Source organism: Sceloporus occidentalis, unplaced genomic scaffold, assembly GCF_023333645.1.
Source record: "Sceloporus occidentalis isolate IW3139 unplaced genomic scaffold, rSceOcc1.0.p SCAF_2, whole genome shotgun sequence".
In the NCBI taxonomy this organism is placed as follows: domain Eukaryota; kingdom Metazoa; phylum Chordata; class Lepidosauria; order Squamata; family Phrynosomatidae; genus Sceloporus; species Sceloporus occidentalis.
In genome coordinates, this window is record NW_028316982.1 from 107,495,363 (window position 1) to 107,512,427 (window position 17,065).

The 17,065-nt window shown below is 39.5% G+C and overlaps 1 protein-coding gene across 5 annotated transcripts in view; it reads left to right on the forward strand.

Moving 5' to 3' along the window:
* The first annotated feature begins 15,845 nt into the window (after window positions 1-15,845).
* LOC149318843 (ankyrin-3-like) overlaps window positions 15,846-17,065 on the forward strand; it is a 287,610-nt gene continuing 286,390 nt past the window's right edge. For 2 of the 5 annotated variants that reach the window (XM_089510546.1, XM_089510547.1), the window contains exon 1: window positions 15,846-16,256. In XM_089510546.1, coding sequence (XP_089366672.1) covers window positions 16,143-16,256 — 114 coding nt within the window. In that variant the 5' untranslated portion in view covers window positions 15,846-16,142. The remainder of the gene's footprint in view (window positions 16,257-17,065) is intronic. The other 3 variants (XM_089510548.1, XM_089510550.1, XM_089510551.1) reach the window with 2 other exon arrangements.

The window sequence follows — 17,065 nt, forward strand, 5'->3', positions numbered from 1 at the left end:
TACATAATCCTCACAATCTGCTTCCTCCTGTCCATCTTCTGAGATCTTCTGACTCCAGAGGGTGAGTTATGACACGTTTACCCAAACATCAGAATCCAATTTCTAGTCCCAACTAGAGCAGGTCATGCTTCCAGGACAGGTGGTTCCTTCTTTCATTTGAGAGTTAAGATACAGTACTTACATTGACTCGTGGATAAGTTGACTCAGTTTTTGGGGTCAATTTTTTGACCTAAATTTGTAGACTTATACATTAATATTTAAAGTTTGTGAAAAGTAGTTTCTTAATGAGTGGCGTTGTTAACTGAGGTATGTCTGTATATAGACACCTGGAAGAGTATGGGATGGAAGGACATGGTGTGACCAAAACTTGTTTGCATGATGAGGTAACTCTTTTTCTCTCTTGAATGGTCTTATTGAAAACCTGAGTTTTCTGTTTTAAATGTATGGAACAGCCTTAACAGTTGCATTGATGATTGTGCAAAACCTATAACACACCTTAATCTTGGTACTATCAAGGGTCTGCAACATCTATGGAACATGATGTTGGATTCTAAATGGTGATTACATCAAAAGGCTTATATCCTATTTTTGTACCTCTGTAGAATCACAAAGTACATGCATTCCTTATGATTAGGGTTGCCATAATTGTCCACTTTTACCAGGGACAAAATGTGGAACAAATTCAAGACCAAACTGTAGGACAACTGCAGGACAAAACTCAGCCCAAAATGTAGGACATTGAAGAAAAATGGTGGACCTTAAATGTCCTACATTTTGAGCTGAGTTTTGTCCTGCAGTTGCCCTACAGTTTGGTCTTGAATTTGTCCTACATTTTGTCCCTGGTAAAAGTGGACAATTATGGCAGCCCTACTTATGATCCACCATTTAATTTAAATTTAAAAAGTAATGTATGTATGAAAAGTCTAGTGCTTTTAGATGTAGCATTCAAGGCTGATATAAGTCTGTTGGAATGAATTCATGCAACAAGACAAATACAGCTTTTTGTGATAATGGGCAGTGGAGAAAGTAATGCTTAAAATTTGTCCTCCAAAAAGGAAACTACATTGTGACGAAACGATCTAAAGTGAGAAGGGCCTATGAAGTCATTCTTTTCATTGGTCTGACAATGAAAAATTGTTCTCAGTGGAGGGCATTTGGGCCTATTTTATCTAGCTTAGTTATAAAGTCTGAAGGAATGGGTTTCCCACTTCATCTTAAAATAGTGCTCTGCAAATATAGCACTTCAGTCTAATGCTTACAATGGAGAGGAGATTTTCAGTGTTTGTATAGTGTGAAGAAATGCATGTAATGCAATCCTATTATACTGTGTCCACCATCTTCTCCTCTTTCATACATTCTTCTAACTGTGGTTCATTTTGGAAGCTCTTGTTTAAAATTTCAAAGAATCCATCTTATTTATTTAAGATGTAATATCTACTTACCTCAAAATCCTGAGCAACTGTAGTGCATACTGAATGAGGTGTTGATGGAAATCCCAGAAAGTGTTCCAAAATGGAAAGCTAAAATCCCAACTTTTAAAATAAACAACATATCTCTTGAACTCAAATTTAAAATGTAACATTTTAAAAGTTTTCATTTAGGATACGTGAACGTTTTGCTGAAAATGTAAAGTTCAAGCGCATGACACATGTTGATATTTCTTTCTTTTTGTTAAATGATTTCTTGGCATTTCTTGATTATTTTGGCATGTATTAAACAGGACATATGATAAATTATGAAATGTTAAATATTACATAAAATGGCACACCATCAGTTAAATGTTTTTATATAATATTGCGTGACAACTTCTGACTGCTGTTAGATGCCACTGTGCCTCATGTATCACATCGCAATTATCAAATATCAAGCATGGCTGTCATAGGATATAAAATATGGATATAATTTTGAAGCTCTTTATGGTGATCTTGGCTGTATGGAAGCCACTTGTCATGAGGGGCTTCCTTGGTGCACTGTTAACATTTAAATAATTCAGTCATGTAAGCAGAGATTCTGACTATGGCGTGCAGGATTGATTATATGAAAAGACTGTTGTAATCAGACCAGATGGTTAAGTCATATAAACATGACTAGTTAACAACTGGATGAGCCAGGGTAGAACATGGGAGAGTTAAGTCGAAGATTTCATAGCATCCATAGTTTTTTGTGGGTTTTTCGGGTTATGTGGCCATGTTCTAGAAGAGTTTCTCTGAAGATTCCAGCCGCAGATGCTGATGAAACGTCAGGAATAAACTATTCAAGAAGATGCCCACATAGACCAAAAAAACCAGAAAAAATATGGGAGAGTTACTTTTTGACTATACCTTCCAGAATCCACACTAGATATGACCACACTCAGGATATGGAACAGGCATTCCTCAGTTAGCAAAGAAAATTCTTTTTACAAAGTTTTTTATTGCACTCACCCAGCCTTGCTTTCCGTCCTTGTCCTCTGTCTACCTGGATGTTATTTAACAACATCTGCATTGGGAGAACGAGGAAAGAGGCTGGAGAATATGGACTTTTGGTATCGCGTTTCAGCAGCATGTCTGCAGTAATGGAATAAACAAAACTTGAGCTGGTAAAGAACAAGATTCTATTCTATTCTATCCTATTCTATGTGTGTGTGCCTCAATTCAAGGTAAACAGCAGTTGTGTCCAGCATATTAAGGAAGCATGGGCTTCATTCTTTCCAAAATGGAAATCATAAGAAAAGCAGAGCCTACTGAAAGAAAACAACACCATATTTTGAACTGAATAATTTTCAAATGTTAGAGGGCTTCCTATTTTGTGCATATTGGGCAAATATTTGAATGGTGACTAATTGTTGTTGTTGTTGTTGTGTGCCTTCAAGTCATTTCCAACTTATGGCAACCCCAGGGTAAACTATCACAGGGTTTTCTTGGCAAGATTTTTCAAAGGAGGCTTGCCATTTCCTTTCCCTGAGGCTCAGAGCATGCGATTTGCACAAGGTCACCCAGTCAGTTTCATGATCGAGCAGGGATTCGAACCCTGATCTCCAGAGTCATAGTCCAACACTCAAACCATTATGCCATGCTGGCTCTCCTATGACTGCTTACCTGGGACATATTTAACATTCATAGTTGCATAGGTCTTTTTTAGGATAACTTTTTGGTAGAAGTTTATTTCAGCTCCAGGACCAGACTTATTGGCAAAACACTATCCATAGTCATTGCTGTGCATTATTGGAAGTCTAACAAAACACACAGTCTGCTTTCATTAGTTGATACACTACATTATCATTTATTGTTCTTCAAGACACATTGATTATTTAAAATGCTTTGGACCATCAAACAGTTTTAGAGGTATTCCTTTCAATATCTCTTTGAAACTGAAATGCAACATGTAATCTTTAATGGAGCTCTCTCAGAAACTAGCTGAACTAAGTTGCCCAGAAGTCACATTTTTGGGGGATTGCTAAACATTTAATGGGCATATATGAATGAGATCACTCATGTAGCCAATATAGACAGTGAAATAAATGTACAAATATGACAAGATACGTAATAATTTGTCATGTCCAGATTTTAGGAAGTTATTTTAAAGACGTGTTACCAGTTTTTATGTAACCCTTATTGTTAAAAGTCCCCTAGAAGGAGTTAGTAATTATTATAGTAACCGTTCAGTTGCCTATTTTCCAAAAATATCTAAACAGTTATGTTTTAAAAATGAATGCTAACAAGATACTGACCTATATGAAAACCACACTTGCCTTTCTGTCTACTTTGTTGTTACTTCAATAGCACATAAATAGCAGCATGAGTTCCAATTTGAACCATGTGATAGTCTTCCACAACCACGGAGTGACATTTTCTTTGTTAAATTACAACAACAATATAATGTATTTATGTTTTATCATGCCTAAATACTCTGAAATCACCAGATCCTGGCTGATTAAGTCTAGTTAGTACACTTGCAAGGGAGTCCATAGGGGGATACCAGATGATGTAGGCTACACTCAGCAAAAGGCAATGCCAAATGGTCTCTGAGTATTTCTTGCCTGGGAAACTCTATGAAATACAGAGGTTTGCCATAAATCAACAGGCAGTGTGAAGACACATACTTACTTACCATATATACTTGACTATATGTCGATCTCATAAGTCAAGGGCAGGTTTTGTAGCCATTTTGATATGACTTGTGGATAAGTTGAGGGTAAAACTTAGGGCCATGTAACAAAGGGTGTAAAAGATAAAGCGAAAGGAAAATGATGCCAATGGAAGCAAAGGAAAATACTGTGAAAGAATTTATAAAATTCTGGCAGGCATAACCCTAAAGACTGGATAGATGAGGGAGGAACTATGATTAATAGTAGCTGCATGATGTGTTGGGGAGGTGACCAGGCATGAGTGGGGCTAAGCAAACACATACACGCCAAAAAGGATGAAAAGACAAAGCAAAGAAAACGGCAACTATGTTGGCAGTGATTATAGCCTTTAACTTTGATAACTTTGCCAGATTTTAACCCAGAAAAGCTGGCAAATATACACAAATGCCTTATTCAAATCCGTCAAAGCATCTCAGTGCTCCTTCCAGGGGAAGCACCAAAATCTGCCACCACCACTATTTTCCCATCCAAAAAAGTCAGAAGTGGTGCTGTGGCTGAGAGAGTAGAAAGGATCAGTGCTTTTTTTAGGTGCTGCTGGTACGGACTAAGCTCTTGCCTTTCACCACTCTCTACTCAGAGAAGGGGATGGCTCCTTTTTAAAAAATAAGCGTTAAAGTACTGTAGTTACATTGACCCATGGATAAGTCGACCCTGGTTTTTTGGATCAATTTTTTGACTAAAATTTCTAAACTTATACATGAATCTATAAACAATAAATTAAAGATAATTAGTTGGTTTCCAAGCTCTGTTTCTGCCTCTCGAAGTGAACATGTTGAATAGATGTTACCTATGATTCAGCAAGTGAATAGCAGTGGAATGGGTTCTAAGCTCAAATGAACCTCTTAGGCCTTATCTCCTAATTCATCCAGTTGAAATTGGGCACATTTATTTCAATAGCAACAGGATGCAGTTTCTGGTCCAGGACACTCTTATTTTTGGGGCTAGGATTAAGAGTAGTTACCTCTTCCCAGAGTTATTTGCACAGTTCTCTCTAAATTGAACCTGTGACCAGGTTCATGACCCTAATCCTGTCAAATACCAAGTTGAGTTATGATAGAAGGTCACTCTGAGTATGGGTCCTTTATCCCTCCTTGTTTTGCTGACTGTGGGAGAGAATTGCAGATGTTTCACGTTTTCTGACATCTTGCCAAAACAACACATTTTTAAAGTGAACTAATGATTATTTGTAGAAGACAGTCTCCTTCCCTGTGAAGAAAATGACACCATGAAATGCAGTAAACAGACTATGTTGATATATTTTGCTTCACCTATTATTTTTAAATGGGCTTTTTCTTTGTATTTTGTTCAGGAACCCCCCCCCCCCCCCTTTATGTACATTTTCTAAATATGTATTCCATGTTACTGGTAGAGCTTCAAAGCTAACAGTAAATAGGAGAAAAAGACTCTTAAGCCCTCTAGAACAGCAGATAAAGCCATGAATAAAAGCAGCCAAGAGGAGTCAATATTGATTTCAGGGTATATGTGGGGGCGGGAGGAGGAAGCAAAAGCATAAAGGGAATTAAATACCATAAAAATGTGTGAGAATTTGACACAGGTGACATTATGAGTAACATGAAAGGTGTTTGGGGTTTCCCTCCCCTCTGTGATGGAGTAGGTTGGAAATGGTGGGAATTTGCTTAGCTGTCTGCTGGGGACAAATATTTAAGTGACTAGCCATAGCTGGAAGCCAGTCTGAGAGATATTTTCTTCAAACCAGGGTTACTGGTAAACACTGCTGTGGTTGGGGGAATATGGGACAGATTGTGGGGCCTCAGCAGAAGTAGGAAGAAAATGCAGCCTTGCTGACTAGGCAGAAGGTCTTACTGTGTATATTGATCTTGTCCACTTTGGAGTTGTCATCCTGACATCTGTTCAGCAACTGGTTTCATAGCCATTGCTCATTACAATCATGAATGGATAGGTAGACAGATAGATAGATAGATCAGTTTATTGAATTTGTCTGCTGGTCATTTCAAACAATTACAAATAATAAATCAATACAAATTATAAATACTACAATATAGTTACAATAAAAATATTGCCATGTCACATTATGCTAAGGTTACACTGGGCCATAATAAAAGTATGCAATCAGTAAAGTTAATAATTTCTCCTCTTTCCACCTTTCCCCCTTAAATTGGTAGCCTTGGGTGCAAAAAGGGCAACCTTCTGGAACACACAATGGTTAGAACTAATCAAAAAGGACATGAGTTTCTTCAGTCACAGACAGTTTCTCGTTCAAGCCAGAAAAGGGTCCAGATAATGTTCCTTGTAGCTTGAATACAAATGGCACACAAGTTCATAATGTGCCAAGTCCTCTTAATCAGGGCTTCACATATACACAGCCTATCTGTGAGTGGAATACCCCAAAATCTTCCCTGGATAATTGTTCTGTCCATAATCTCAAACTAGAGATGAATAAAAGCAACATGCTGTTTCCTTCTCAGGTCAAGAAACAGATATTTCTTTCCCTTTAATTGTGACTTGACTCTAAAGGTAAAAGGTAAAGGTTTCCCCTTGACATGAATGTTTAGTCATGACCAACTGTAGTGGGCAGTGCTCATCTCTGTTACTAAGCTGAAGAGCCAGCATTATCATAGATGATTCTGTGATCCTGTGGCCAGCACAACCACCCCGGTTGCGCTGCACAAAGGGGTGGGATAAAATAAATATTATTATTATCATTATTATTATTATTATTATTATTATTATTATTATTATTACTGCACAGAAAGCTGTTACTTCCCCACCAAAGTGGTACCTATTTATCTATTTGCATTCGCATGCTTTCAAACTGCTAGGTTGGCAGAAACTGGGATTAGTGACGGGAGCTCACTGCATCATGAAGCACTCAGGCCTCAAACTACCAACCTGTCAACCTTACAATCATCAGAATTGGTGTCTTAACCACTAAGCCACGGTGTCCCTTGACTTAGCTCTAGCTAATCATTTTAAAGGCCTAGAAGTAGACAAAACAACATCATCAGATTGAGCTCTGATGTCAGTAATTCTTAACCTAACTAATTTTGTTGCTCGTGCCCATTACGACCTCCAGACTGAAGCCATCCTTGTAAACTTATGTAACCAGGGTTATTCTGTCTTGTTAAAAATCTTCTCTTGTTACCATTTCTTTGGAAGCCTATTTTCATTAATTGATGTTGGCTTGAACCAGTAGTTATATCACTTGAGCTGAATTTGGTTGGACACTACCATAATTCCAGCTTCAGATCTAAGTGTGTAGGTTGGTCCAGCTGGAAGCACCCCTAAAATACTACACAAAAAGCAGTTTTGGACCCATTAATTTCTTAGAATCAGAAAAAACACCCTCAAGATATGTCAGTCTAGGGCAAGGATTCCCTCCAGTGGTGACCTGAGGATGGCAGTGGGGGGAGTAGATCATCTTGCTGCATGAGAGGAATTTAGTCTATACACTGCTGATTACTGCCTCCATTGCCAAAGAGATCAGGCTGGTCAGAGGAGTTTGTTTGAAAGCACAGTAGGAGTAATTGTTCACCTGATCCACTGAGGAAAGGTCAATAAATACTTTAATTTAAATGGAAAAACAATTGTTAAAAGAAGCTTTTAAAAAGTAACACCATGGAGCAAACCCACTGGGGAGATTATGGAATCCTCTGCACTTGTCACTTTCAAGGAGCAAAGCATTTGTGACAGACACTTTAGCGATGGTGTAGAATATAATTTTGTTGTACTTTTCAGTCTTCACAACCAAAATGATGGTTGAACTATCGATGTGATTTTTATTTTTACAGGTTGATCCAAGTGGAAGTCATGGACTACTAAATAAATACACAATGGCTTGATGACCTGCTGTTTCTTTCATGTTTTTATTACTCCTGCTAAGAGGTGTCCATTGCAGTTGTATTATATAGAGTTAGGGTAGGTGGAATGCAATTGCTGTCGGCGTGTTCTGTACTGGGACTTGCCAATGTGTCAGGGCTCTGTTCCAAAGACTTTTGTGAGACTCACAGCCAAGGATACGTGAGTTGGAGTCTTATCCAGCTCATCAGATATTTCTGTACAGTTTTCTGTACAGTTATATAGCTGTATAGTTGTAATCCATACCAATGGATATGCGTGCCTGTGAGTTTAGTTCATTATCTGTTTGGACTTATCTATTTAAAATAGTTCTGACTTATTAGAAAGGTGTCCCCAGTTAAAGGCAGCAGCTTTTTTTAATATTATTTTTTTATTTTGGTAACATGGCTACTAATAAAGAAAGTCTGGGATGGCTGATGGCACTTAGGAGAGACATTCCTTCTTCTTTCTCCCACACAAGGCGGAATTCTTACATGATATTAGTTGTGACACATACATGCATCATCTCAAAATGAAGAGAACGAGATTCCTCCCCCTCTCCAGAACAGTTGTTTTTCTCATATGCAGATTTAGGTGGATTGTGCTCCTGCATTCACAGAGGAGGCAGATGGCAATTGCAAAGAGGGTCAGGGATAGAAAAGAAATGTGTTGGGTTCACAGTTCCCTATGAAAATATCCAATTTACACCTCTCTGAGACTGGAAGTAGGCTGAAGTGCATCTTGTCTTGGAAGCCCATCCATGTCCAAGTTTACAGTGCATTTCAGCAAAGAAAAAGTTCACACAAAATTCAGGTACAAAATTCATGACAAAATATGTGTGTGTGTGTGTGTGTTTTTAAAAACAAGGCACACAAAATTTAAATGTTTGTGAAAAGGTGCACAAAACATGAATGAAATCATCTTGCAACTCAGCCAGTGTAAAAATGCTATTTAGATTCTGAAATATTGCAAGGAAAAGGAGGCCAGCAGACTTTCACATTTATAGACCTTTGTTGTAGAACCTTTGTTGTGAAGGGTCAACAAATTATGGGATGCATTCTCCAGGAAGGTCCACTCTTTTCTTTTAATTCAAACTACATCCTGGTTGTATTTTTCATGACTGAAAAATAGAATTTCATCTGCTCCTTTACCTTTCACACAACTGTACCTGCTGTTTCTAATTAATTTATTCCATTCCATTTTTTGTATAAGTATAGTAATAGCAATCTCATTTCTTCAAATACCGGTCCTTATGAAGCCCAGGAGTACTATTGTAACAGAAATTTCAGTAAACTTAAAGTTCTAGGCCTGGCATAGCAAAGAATTGACAAGAGGACCTAGTAAATTGAAAATCCATAAATTTATTTCCAGTTGTCGACAATGACTCCATGTTTCTATGGCTTTTTATTTCAACAAAGAATTTCCACCACACTATTCATGTGCAAGAAAAGAGGTATGAGCATGCTTAGTAAAAACCGAAACAGAACTTCAAAAAATATTTAAGAACAAGAACCCTTGGGAAGCAGTCCTGTGCCCTGAGGACTGAACATACTGAGGCCCTGTGCAGACTGGCCTTAAAAGCTGGGTTGGGGACAGAGTCAGGGCATAGCTTCCATAGGATGCACAACCCGGCTCTGCCCCCAGGGCATTGTGACGCCACACACTGCACCACATGGCATGCAGCATCACAGCACTCCTCTGGTGCTGTACGCATGACGCAGTGCTAGAGGAGCACCGTAAAGCTGTGGTGCTGTGGCAATTGTGCCCTTTTCGCACCCTGGAAAGGCCAGATCAGGGCTGTGGTTGCTGTGGCCCTGATCTGGCTGTAAAAGGGACAACTGGTGGCTGCCCCTTGAGGGCTGTTTGCAGAGCTCATTAGTTGATACAGACTGCTGATTGTTGTTGGTGGGTCATTTTCTCTATTGAGAATTGCTAGAAGGTTTGGCATCCCTACTTCACCCCACATGTCTGCAGTGAAAAAGCTAGGCAGAAAAATCATCCCTGAAAATGTACCATATAGATATATCAGTTGGAATACACATGCATCATCACCTAGTCTTGCTCACCCTGTTGCACTATAATTCCCAGCATCTCAGTCAACATGTCTGGAGTGTGCCAGGTTGCTGGATGCTAGTGAGGATGACAAGAAGAAAGTAAAAGGGAAAATAAAAGTGTTTGGGCATATATGTGCATGTGTGGTCTCCATTATGCCCTTTAAGCCTGCTGCTGGTGTTAGTTTAGATCTTCACTATTAACATGCCAGCCCGATTTACAGGTCGGGAGAGGATAATATATTTGAAGCAAATATCTTTTGTATTTTAACAAATCCACAACTCCCTGTGAACTGGCATAGCAGAGAGAAATCTGGGTTAGGACCTTTCCCTCGTTATTTCCTACTTTCAGCGGAGGCATTTTGTGCCATCATTTTTAAATGTGGGAGAGCCAAAAGTGTCATCCCCAACCTCAGTTTCAATTGGTACAGTCTACCTATCATTTAAAAATTTAAAGATTCCAACCAAGTCAGGGGACAGGCTAATGGAAATGGTTTGCAGCTTGGGTGAACTTACAAGGCTGCACCAAACAAATGTTTTCTAAGGAAATATAAATGGGTGTATTCAGTTAACATTCTGTCTGTAAAGCTATATCAAACCTGTTATGTTTCATGAGAGATTCCCAGAGGTAGGCAGCCTTTCTTTTAGAACTGCATTGGGAAGGGGAAACCTTCAGATTTTGTACTGTCTCAAAAGCAACATTAGCTGACCTTGAGACATGACTACAGCTTGTATGAAAACACTACAAAGATAGTGATGTGAGTCTCTGTGTCTGGTTTATAGCTTCACGATCCAGCCAGGTGCATAGATCTTTGGGAGCTTTATTTCGGTATGTTCCCATTTTCTTGAGAAGTTGCTGTGATGGGTCTGAAAATTTTTGGCTGCTGTCCCTCGTGTTTGCGTCATACCCAGATACATTTGCTGTGGGTAGATTAATTTACAGATACTATTGAAAATAATATGAGTCATGTACAGTGTTTCTGCTTTCTGTTTACCGCTGATGAATAACAAATGGTGTATGCTCCTAAGGTAGTGACATGAACATGGATCAGTAGAACTGAACAACAAATACAGATTAAACAATGGGATGACAATGAGCCCAGTGTAGAAGTTCTCAAATCAATTTTATGGACTCACCAGTTGGATTTGGTTGTGCTGGCTGGAGTGGGTGGGTGGATGGGATTCTGGGAGTTGTAGTCCAAAAAGTCTCTTTCCCTGGTTTTGATATACACTCAAGGTGATTAAAAAAGAATAGTTGTATGGTACGTCATCTAGTCCTCCTGTTTCCAACAGTGGCCAGCTGAAATGCCTCTGAAGCTCAGAACAGGGTTTGAAGATGAATATTCATTTCTCTATAATTCCAGAAGAAATTATACGGTTTCTCTAACGTAACTGACATACTCTGTATTTCCATCATTCAGACTATATATATGCTATGTAAAACTTATGTTGTTTTATGTAAACCAATATGGCACCACATAGTCCAATAAAGACTGTGTGAGGTCCAATAAGTAAGGGGGCTCAAGAGCTAACAGTAGTTGACTCAGTTCTAATGGGGATGAAAGTAGATGAGAGTTGAGTGGAGTATTCTGGAAACAGGCATTGCCCACTGAAACAGTGAAGAGATCACTTCACGCTGCAACATGCTGTTTCCACTTATCATACCTAATAGCCATTGACAGTTCTGCCCTCAATTAATGTGGCTAGTCCTTGCTCTACCTGCTTTGGGTGCTCCTCATTTTCAAATTCACTTCAAACAGAGTGTACATAGGAGAAATTTCAAGTTTAAACACAGAATTTGGTATCTAGCTTCTTGAGAGTAATATATAGGTCATAAAACTTGATCTCATTCTGTTTGTTTTTCTTAGAGTGGGTGTAGAGCTGCATAGCGAAAATTAATTATTTACCAATCCTTAACATCTGTCTGGAAGCTACACAGTATCAGACTTTGGAAGCGTGCAGAATGTGGACCGCAGGAATATTACATATTATCTGAACAAGCTGTTGCACTGCAAGTCTTTATCTCATGCTTAACAAATATGAGTAACACAAAGTGCAGTAACAAGAACAAAGTTGTGTTCTTTTTTTTCCTAGACATATACAGGGCTTCTCTGGACACTGTGTTTTTAGCTATGCACTTAAAACATCTTAAGTACAGATGTAACAATATACAGGAAGAGGGCAGAGGGCAGTTCACTAACTCCTTGTTAAGTGTACATTCAGTGCCAATCCTGGATTTGCCATCATCTACTGTGCTGAATGACCTTTGGGGGAAATAGTACATTGCATTCTGATTTGGATGTTTTCCCCTTTCTTTGTTTTTCCCACTTTGCAGACAAAATATGGGTAGTTCAGGAACTATTTTGACTACAAAATTTCATTATAATGTTTTAATTGTCATCTGCAGAAATGTCAGCAGATCATAAAAGATAAAAGGGACAATGGTAGGGGAGGGAAATCTAGCAACCCTTTTAAGACTAACTTATTTATTTTGGCATGAGCTTTCATGGGTTATCTGTCCACTTCTACCTGCTGTATTATTTTCAGACAAACAAGCAGATTTCAGTTGATTTGTTCTCCATAACGTTCTGTCTGTCTTGTGACAATTGCAGATATTTACTACCATTTCCTGCATTGCTTCTTTCTGCAGGCTATGGGCAGGGCTCCTCAAAACATTTTAGGAGTAATGGCAAATGACTGAAACTAACAAGCTGTTAGAGTAGATAAAAAGTATAAAAGTATGTTAGTAGATTTCACACTGCAGATGTGTTAGTAAATTAGCTTACCTGACAATTTGCCCTCCTCTAATGGTAGGGGTTTGAGCGTGGGGCTGTGACTCTGGAGAGCAAGGTATGAACCCTGCTCAGTTATAAAAACCAATTGGGTGACCTTGGGCAAGTCACTCTCTGGCCTCATTCCCACTACATAATAAACCGTTTTGTAAGTGGATCACCGGTTTAAATGGCCCTTGTTCTCACTTGCGTCGATTCGCTGATGTGGTTTGTGATGGGGGTCCCAGTGCTAAACCCATATAAAGCGCTTCTTCTGCTTCTGCTGAATTACCCACATCTTTTGCAATGAATTGATTCAGTGCTAGTGTACTGATCTGAATCAGTTCCCTGTGACACAGTCAGCCCTGTGACATGACTCCATGTTGAATCAAGTCATTGATGAATGTGAATGTAAAGTGGATTAAACTGAAACGGATAAGGTTCGAATGCTGCTTGAATAGTGTGAATGTCTATTTGGTGCTAAATCGCTTCATTGATTCGACTCAAAAACTGATTTGTTATCATTTCTGTTACAGAATGAACCACGTCCTTGAAAGCTTTCTCCTTTGTCCTCCCTTCCCCTTGACATCTCCTACCTGGATTATGGTATATGGAAATGTCAACATAGAATCATGGGATTGAACAAGGTACAGGGGAACTTGGAATTTATCTATTTCTAGTTCTCCTCTCTGTCTCGCTCTCTCTTTCACACACACACACACACACACTCACTCACTCTATGTTCAGGGTAGTAATCTTGCAACTTCAGCATCCCTGACAAATACTGCATAGCCTCTGCTTTAATGCTGTAATGAAGGTGAGCCCAGAACCTCCTATTGTTAAACACTTTCGGATTTCCCCCCCCTAATGTTTAGCTAAAAATCTTTTTCTTGGCATTTTCTGCCCATTAGTTATGCTTCTGTCTTTTGGAACAACAGAAAACTAGGCTGGTGCATCTTCTGTCTGACAACTCTTTGGCTGGTTGAAGATGGCTGTCATGTCTCCCCTTAATCTTCTCTTCTCTAGCTGTTGCAGCTGATCCTCAAGAGACTTGGATCCACCTGTAGATTTTGATTTCATTGTTTCATTCTCTCTGCTCTTTGGTTTATTGTATGATTTATTTATAAAATGGGTGATGCAGTTTTTAATTGATAGAGTTATTTAAAACAAATATACAAGGAATTGGCGAAAGCACCTTTGAGTATTCCTTGTCTAAGAAGACCCTATGAAATGGAGTTAATGTATGTCAACAGGCAACTTGAAGCTGCACAAACACACATTTTGATATATATCTAAATGGTTTGTAAAGCCAGTAAATTCAAGATTTTGCCAACCTGTGCCACTGTGATATACTAGGTTTAGTTTCATCCATCATCTGCTACATTTAATCTTGGTTCTCCCTGTCCTGGCTGTACCTTTCAGCTCCACCTTGGATTGTGTACATCAGCAGCACTATTTGGTTCTCACATTCTGGGCTTCGCAAGTTTAAGAGGAAATAAGATTAAATGCATGGCTGACTTGGAGATGCTGATTTGTGTCCTGAGCCTAAGGAGACTAAAGGAAAAGTGGGGGAGAACAAGGCCATGCCAGCCTGCAGTGTACTTTCAAGGTTTTGCAAAGGTAATTGGGAGGATCCCAGAGAAGAAGAAGCCTATGAAAAACTAAGGATTCTCACTACTGGCCTTCAACACCATCAATCAACCAGGCAGAGAAAAATCACACAGCTTGCCTGCATTGCGCTGGATGGAAAAGGATAAGAAGTGGGTCAGCACTCCCCTCCCTCTGCCAGTCAAGATGTGCATGTAGAGGGGAAGAGAGAGAGAAAATGTAGCAAAGGGTCAAAGAAGAGCTTGTGCCTGGCTTTTGCCTGTGAGAGGGTGGGGGTGAAGCAGCATACATGGAGAATGCCTCTAATAGCCCCAAGGGAAATTTGTGGGCCCTTTTTGTCACGGATTCTTGGATGGTGCAGTGCATTTAGAATGATCCTGTATTAGGAGATGCATTTGCAGTCTCTGTTAGAAGACTGCTGTTTCCTTTTTACAAGCTGTTTCCTCCTTTGCCTGAGTTCTCCCCAGCACTGTTACGTGGAGCAAACATACCAGCATCTGTGTTTGTAAACGTGTGCTGTGCTTACACATACTCATACATATCTATAACATCTGCAGTCTATATATAACTAGATGCCATATGATATCCTTATACAGGGAGGAAGAAGGAAGAGAAGGCATGTGCAAAAGTCTTAATTTGCTTGGAGCCCATGCTAGTGGAAAATGCCCCTGCAGGCCTTTTATACTGATGCTATTCTACCTCCCATAATGAATATTCAGAAGCTGCAGTCACTGAGGACCCAGGTGGCAAAAATAGCAAGGTGATTGAAGCAAGCTCTGACATAAAAGGCTAAATCTACCTTTCTGGGAGCACGAAAAGGGGGTTTGGTTTATCACACCAATAATTCTGGCTGTTGTGTGGGGTCCCTCTTTTAGTTCGATCACGTAAGAGAAAACTGTGAAGAAATGTGCAATGAATTAGATGCCTGTTCAACATACTAGCATGATTACATCTTCTCCCATCTCCTCACCAGAGCTATGTTGTAGTAAGCATGTGTTTTTTTTTTTAAAAAAAAAACAACCTAAAGACAACAGTGCTTTCTGTAATCCTTGCAGCAAGATTGAACATTCAGCATAAAGGGCACACTGTTAAGATATAGCAATGCATGCATTGTTTTCTGCATAATGCAGTCAGGGTCTCCATGGTAAAATGAGGGAGAGAGAGAGAGAAAGAGAGAAATTATTTTATTTATTTATTTATTGTCACCATCAGCAGTTAATTTAAACTAGGAGCTACTCCATTTCATTGTGGGTTAAGTGGCTTACCAGGCAAAACCAAGCAAAGGAGTATAAATCATAACCATTGCTTTTGGGGGCTGGATTTCAGCAATAGACTGGAGGATTATTGAAGAAAATCACCGATGCTGCAGCAGTTGTTGCTCCGGAGTGTTTCTAAGAGGAAACCATCGTCTCCAGCATACCCCCTTCAGTGGAATCACTTAGACACTTCCAGCTGGTGGCAGGGGATACAGCCATAATACCGCTTTCTCTGTCCCAGCTGCCTTTCTCATTATGTTAAATGCATTGGGATGGCTGCGCTCTTTTTCAAGGCTCAGGTATGGGAAGGTACAGGAAGGGATCTGCTAGCATGAAATCCTGTAGTATCTGCCAGTTTCATCGACACCCTTGAATCCTGACTGCCTTCCTGGCTCTGACCAAAGGGTTTCTTCCAGGCATTGCTTAGAAGGGCTGCTTAAAGGTGTCTGAGGATATCACCTTCTATATACCAGGAAGAATTTTTTTTTTTTGAAAGGGGTGTCCTTAATGCAGCATGGCCCATGCAGCATCGCAGCTCAAGAAAAACAGAGATTTAGAACTTAACCCTGAAGAAGAAAATGAGAAAAAGAGGAAACACAGGAAAAGATCCAAGGATCGGAAGAAAAAGGTACCTGTATTTGTACTTGCAAATCTGTTACATGGATTCCTTTGTTTTACTTTGCTCCCTCTGCAGTGTGAGATGTCATGTATCTTGTATGCGTGTAACTTGGTGACTGTAGATAATTGTTAAGACTGTGAAATGTCACTGAACCACAGCTTGGGGGGAGGGGGACTTTGAAAGGCAAATAGGTCTTTAAAGTCAGATTCTACACTTGATGCAGTGACAAGCCCTGGTAGCATGTATTCTTTTTCCCAGGGAGATAATCGCATTGCCTTGGGATATAACCTTGTTGTTAAGTGCAGTGCAAACCAGTATAGAAATGGTAATTTTACAGGTTAAACAGACAGCACCTGCCTAGATCTCACTAGAAAATAGAAAAGTTGATTGTTTGTCATTTGGCGTGAATATGTGCCAAAATAGCTATTTTCATTGTGCTGGGACTCTGTCACATGTTTGCCTTTGAAATAACCCACCCATTTAAAAAGAAATAATTGAATGAAGTGTTGCACCATCTGTCTCTTAACTCGGTAGGCCGGTTTTATTGGGAAACAATCTCTTAATCAACTGTTGTTATTATTTTCCTTTGTTAGGTGAAAAGATGGGCTAAAGATCCCAGAGTCCTCCTCCACCCCTGCCTGCTATGGGCGCAGTGGTACTTGGAGCAAACTGAGTTCTGGCCATTTTGGTCCACTGAACTGGGTCTGGCTGAAATTTGACTGAAATTAATTGGTTCCTGCTGCTCCCAGTGTAAACTCCAAGAATTAGGGAGGATAATCCTAAATAAAAATGCTTTATTTGAGAGCTTGCCCTTTAAG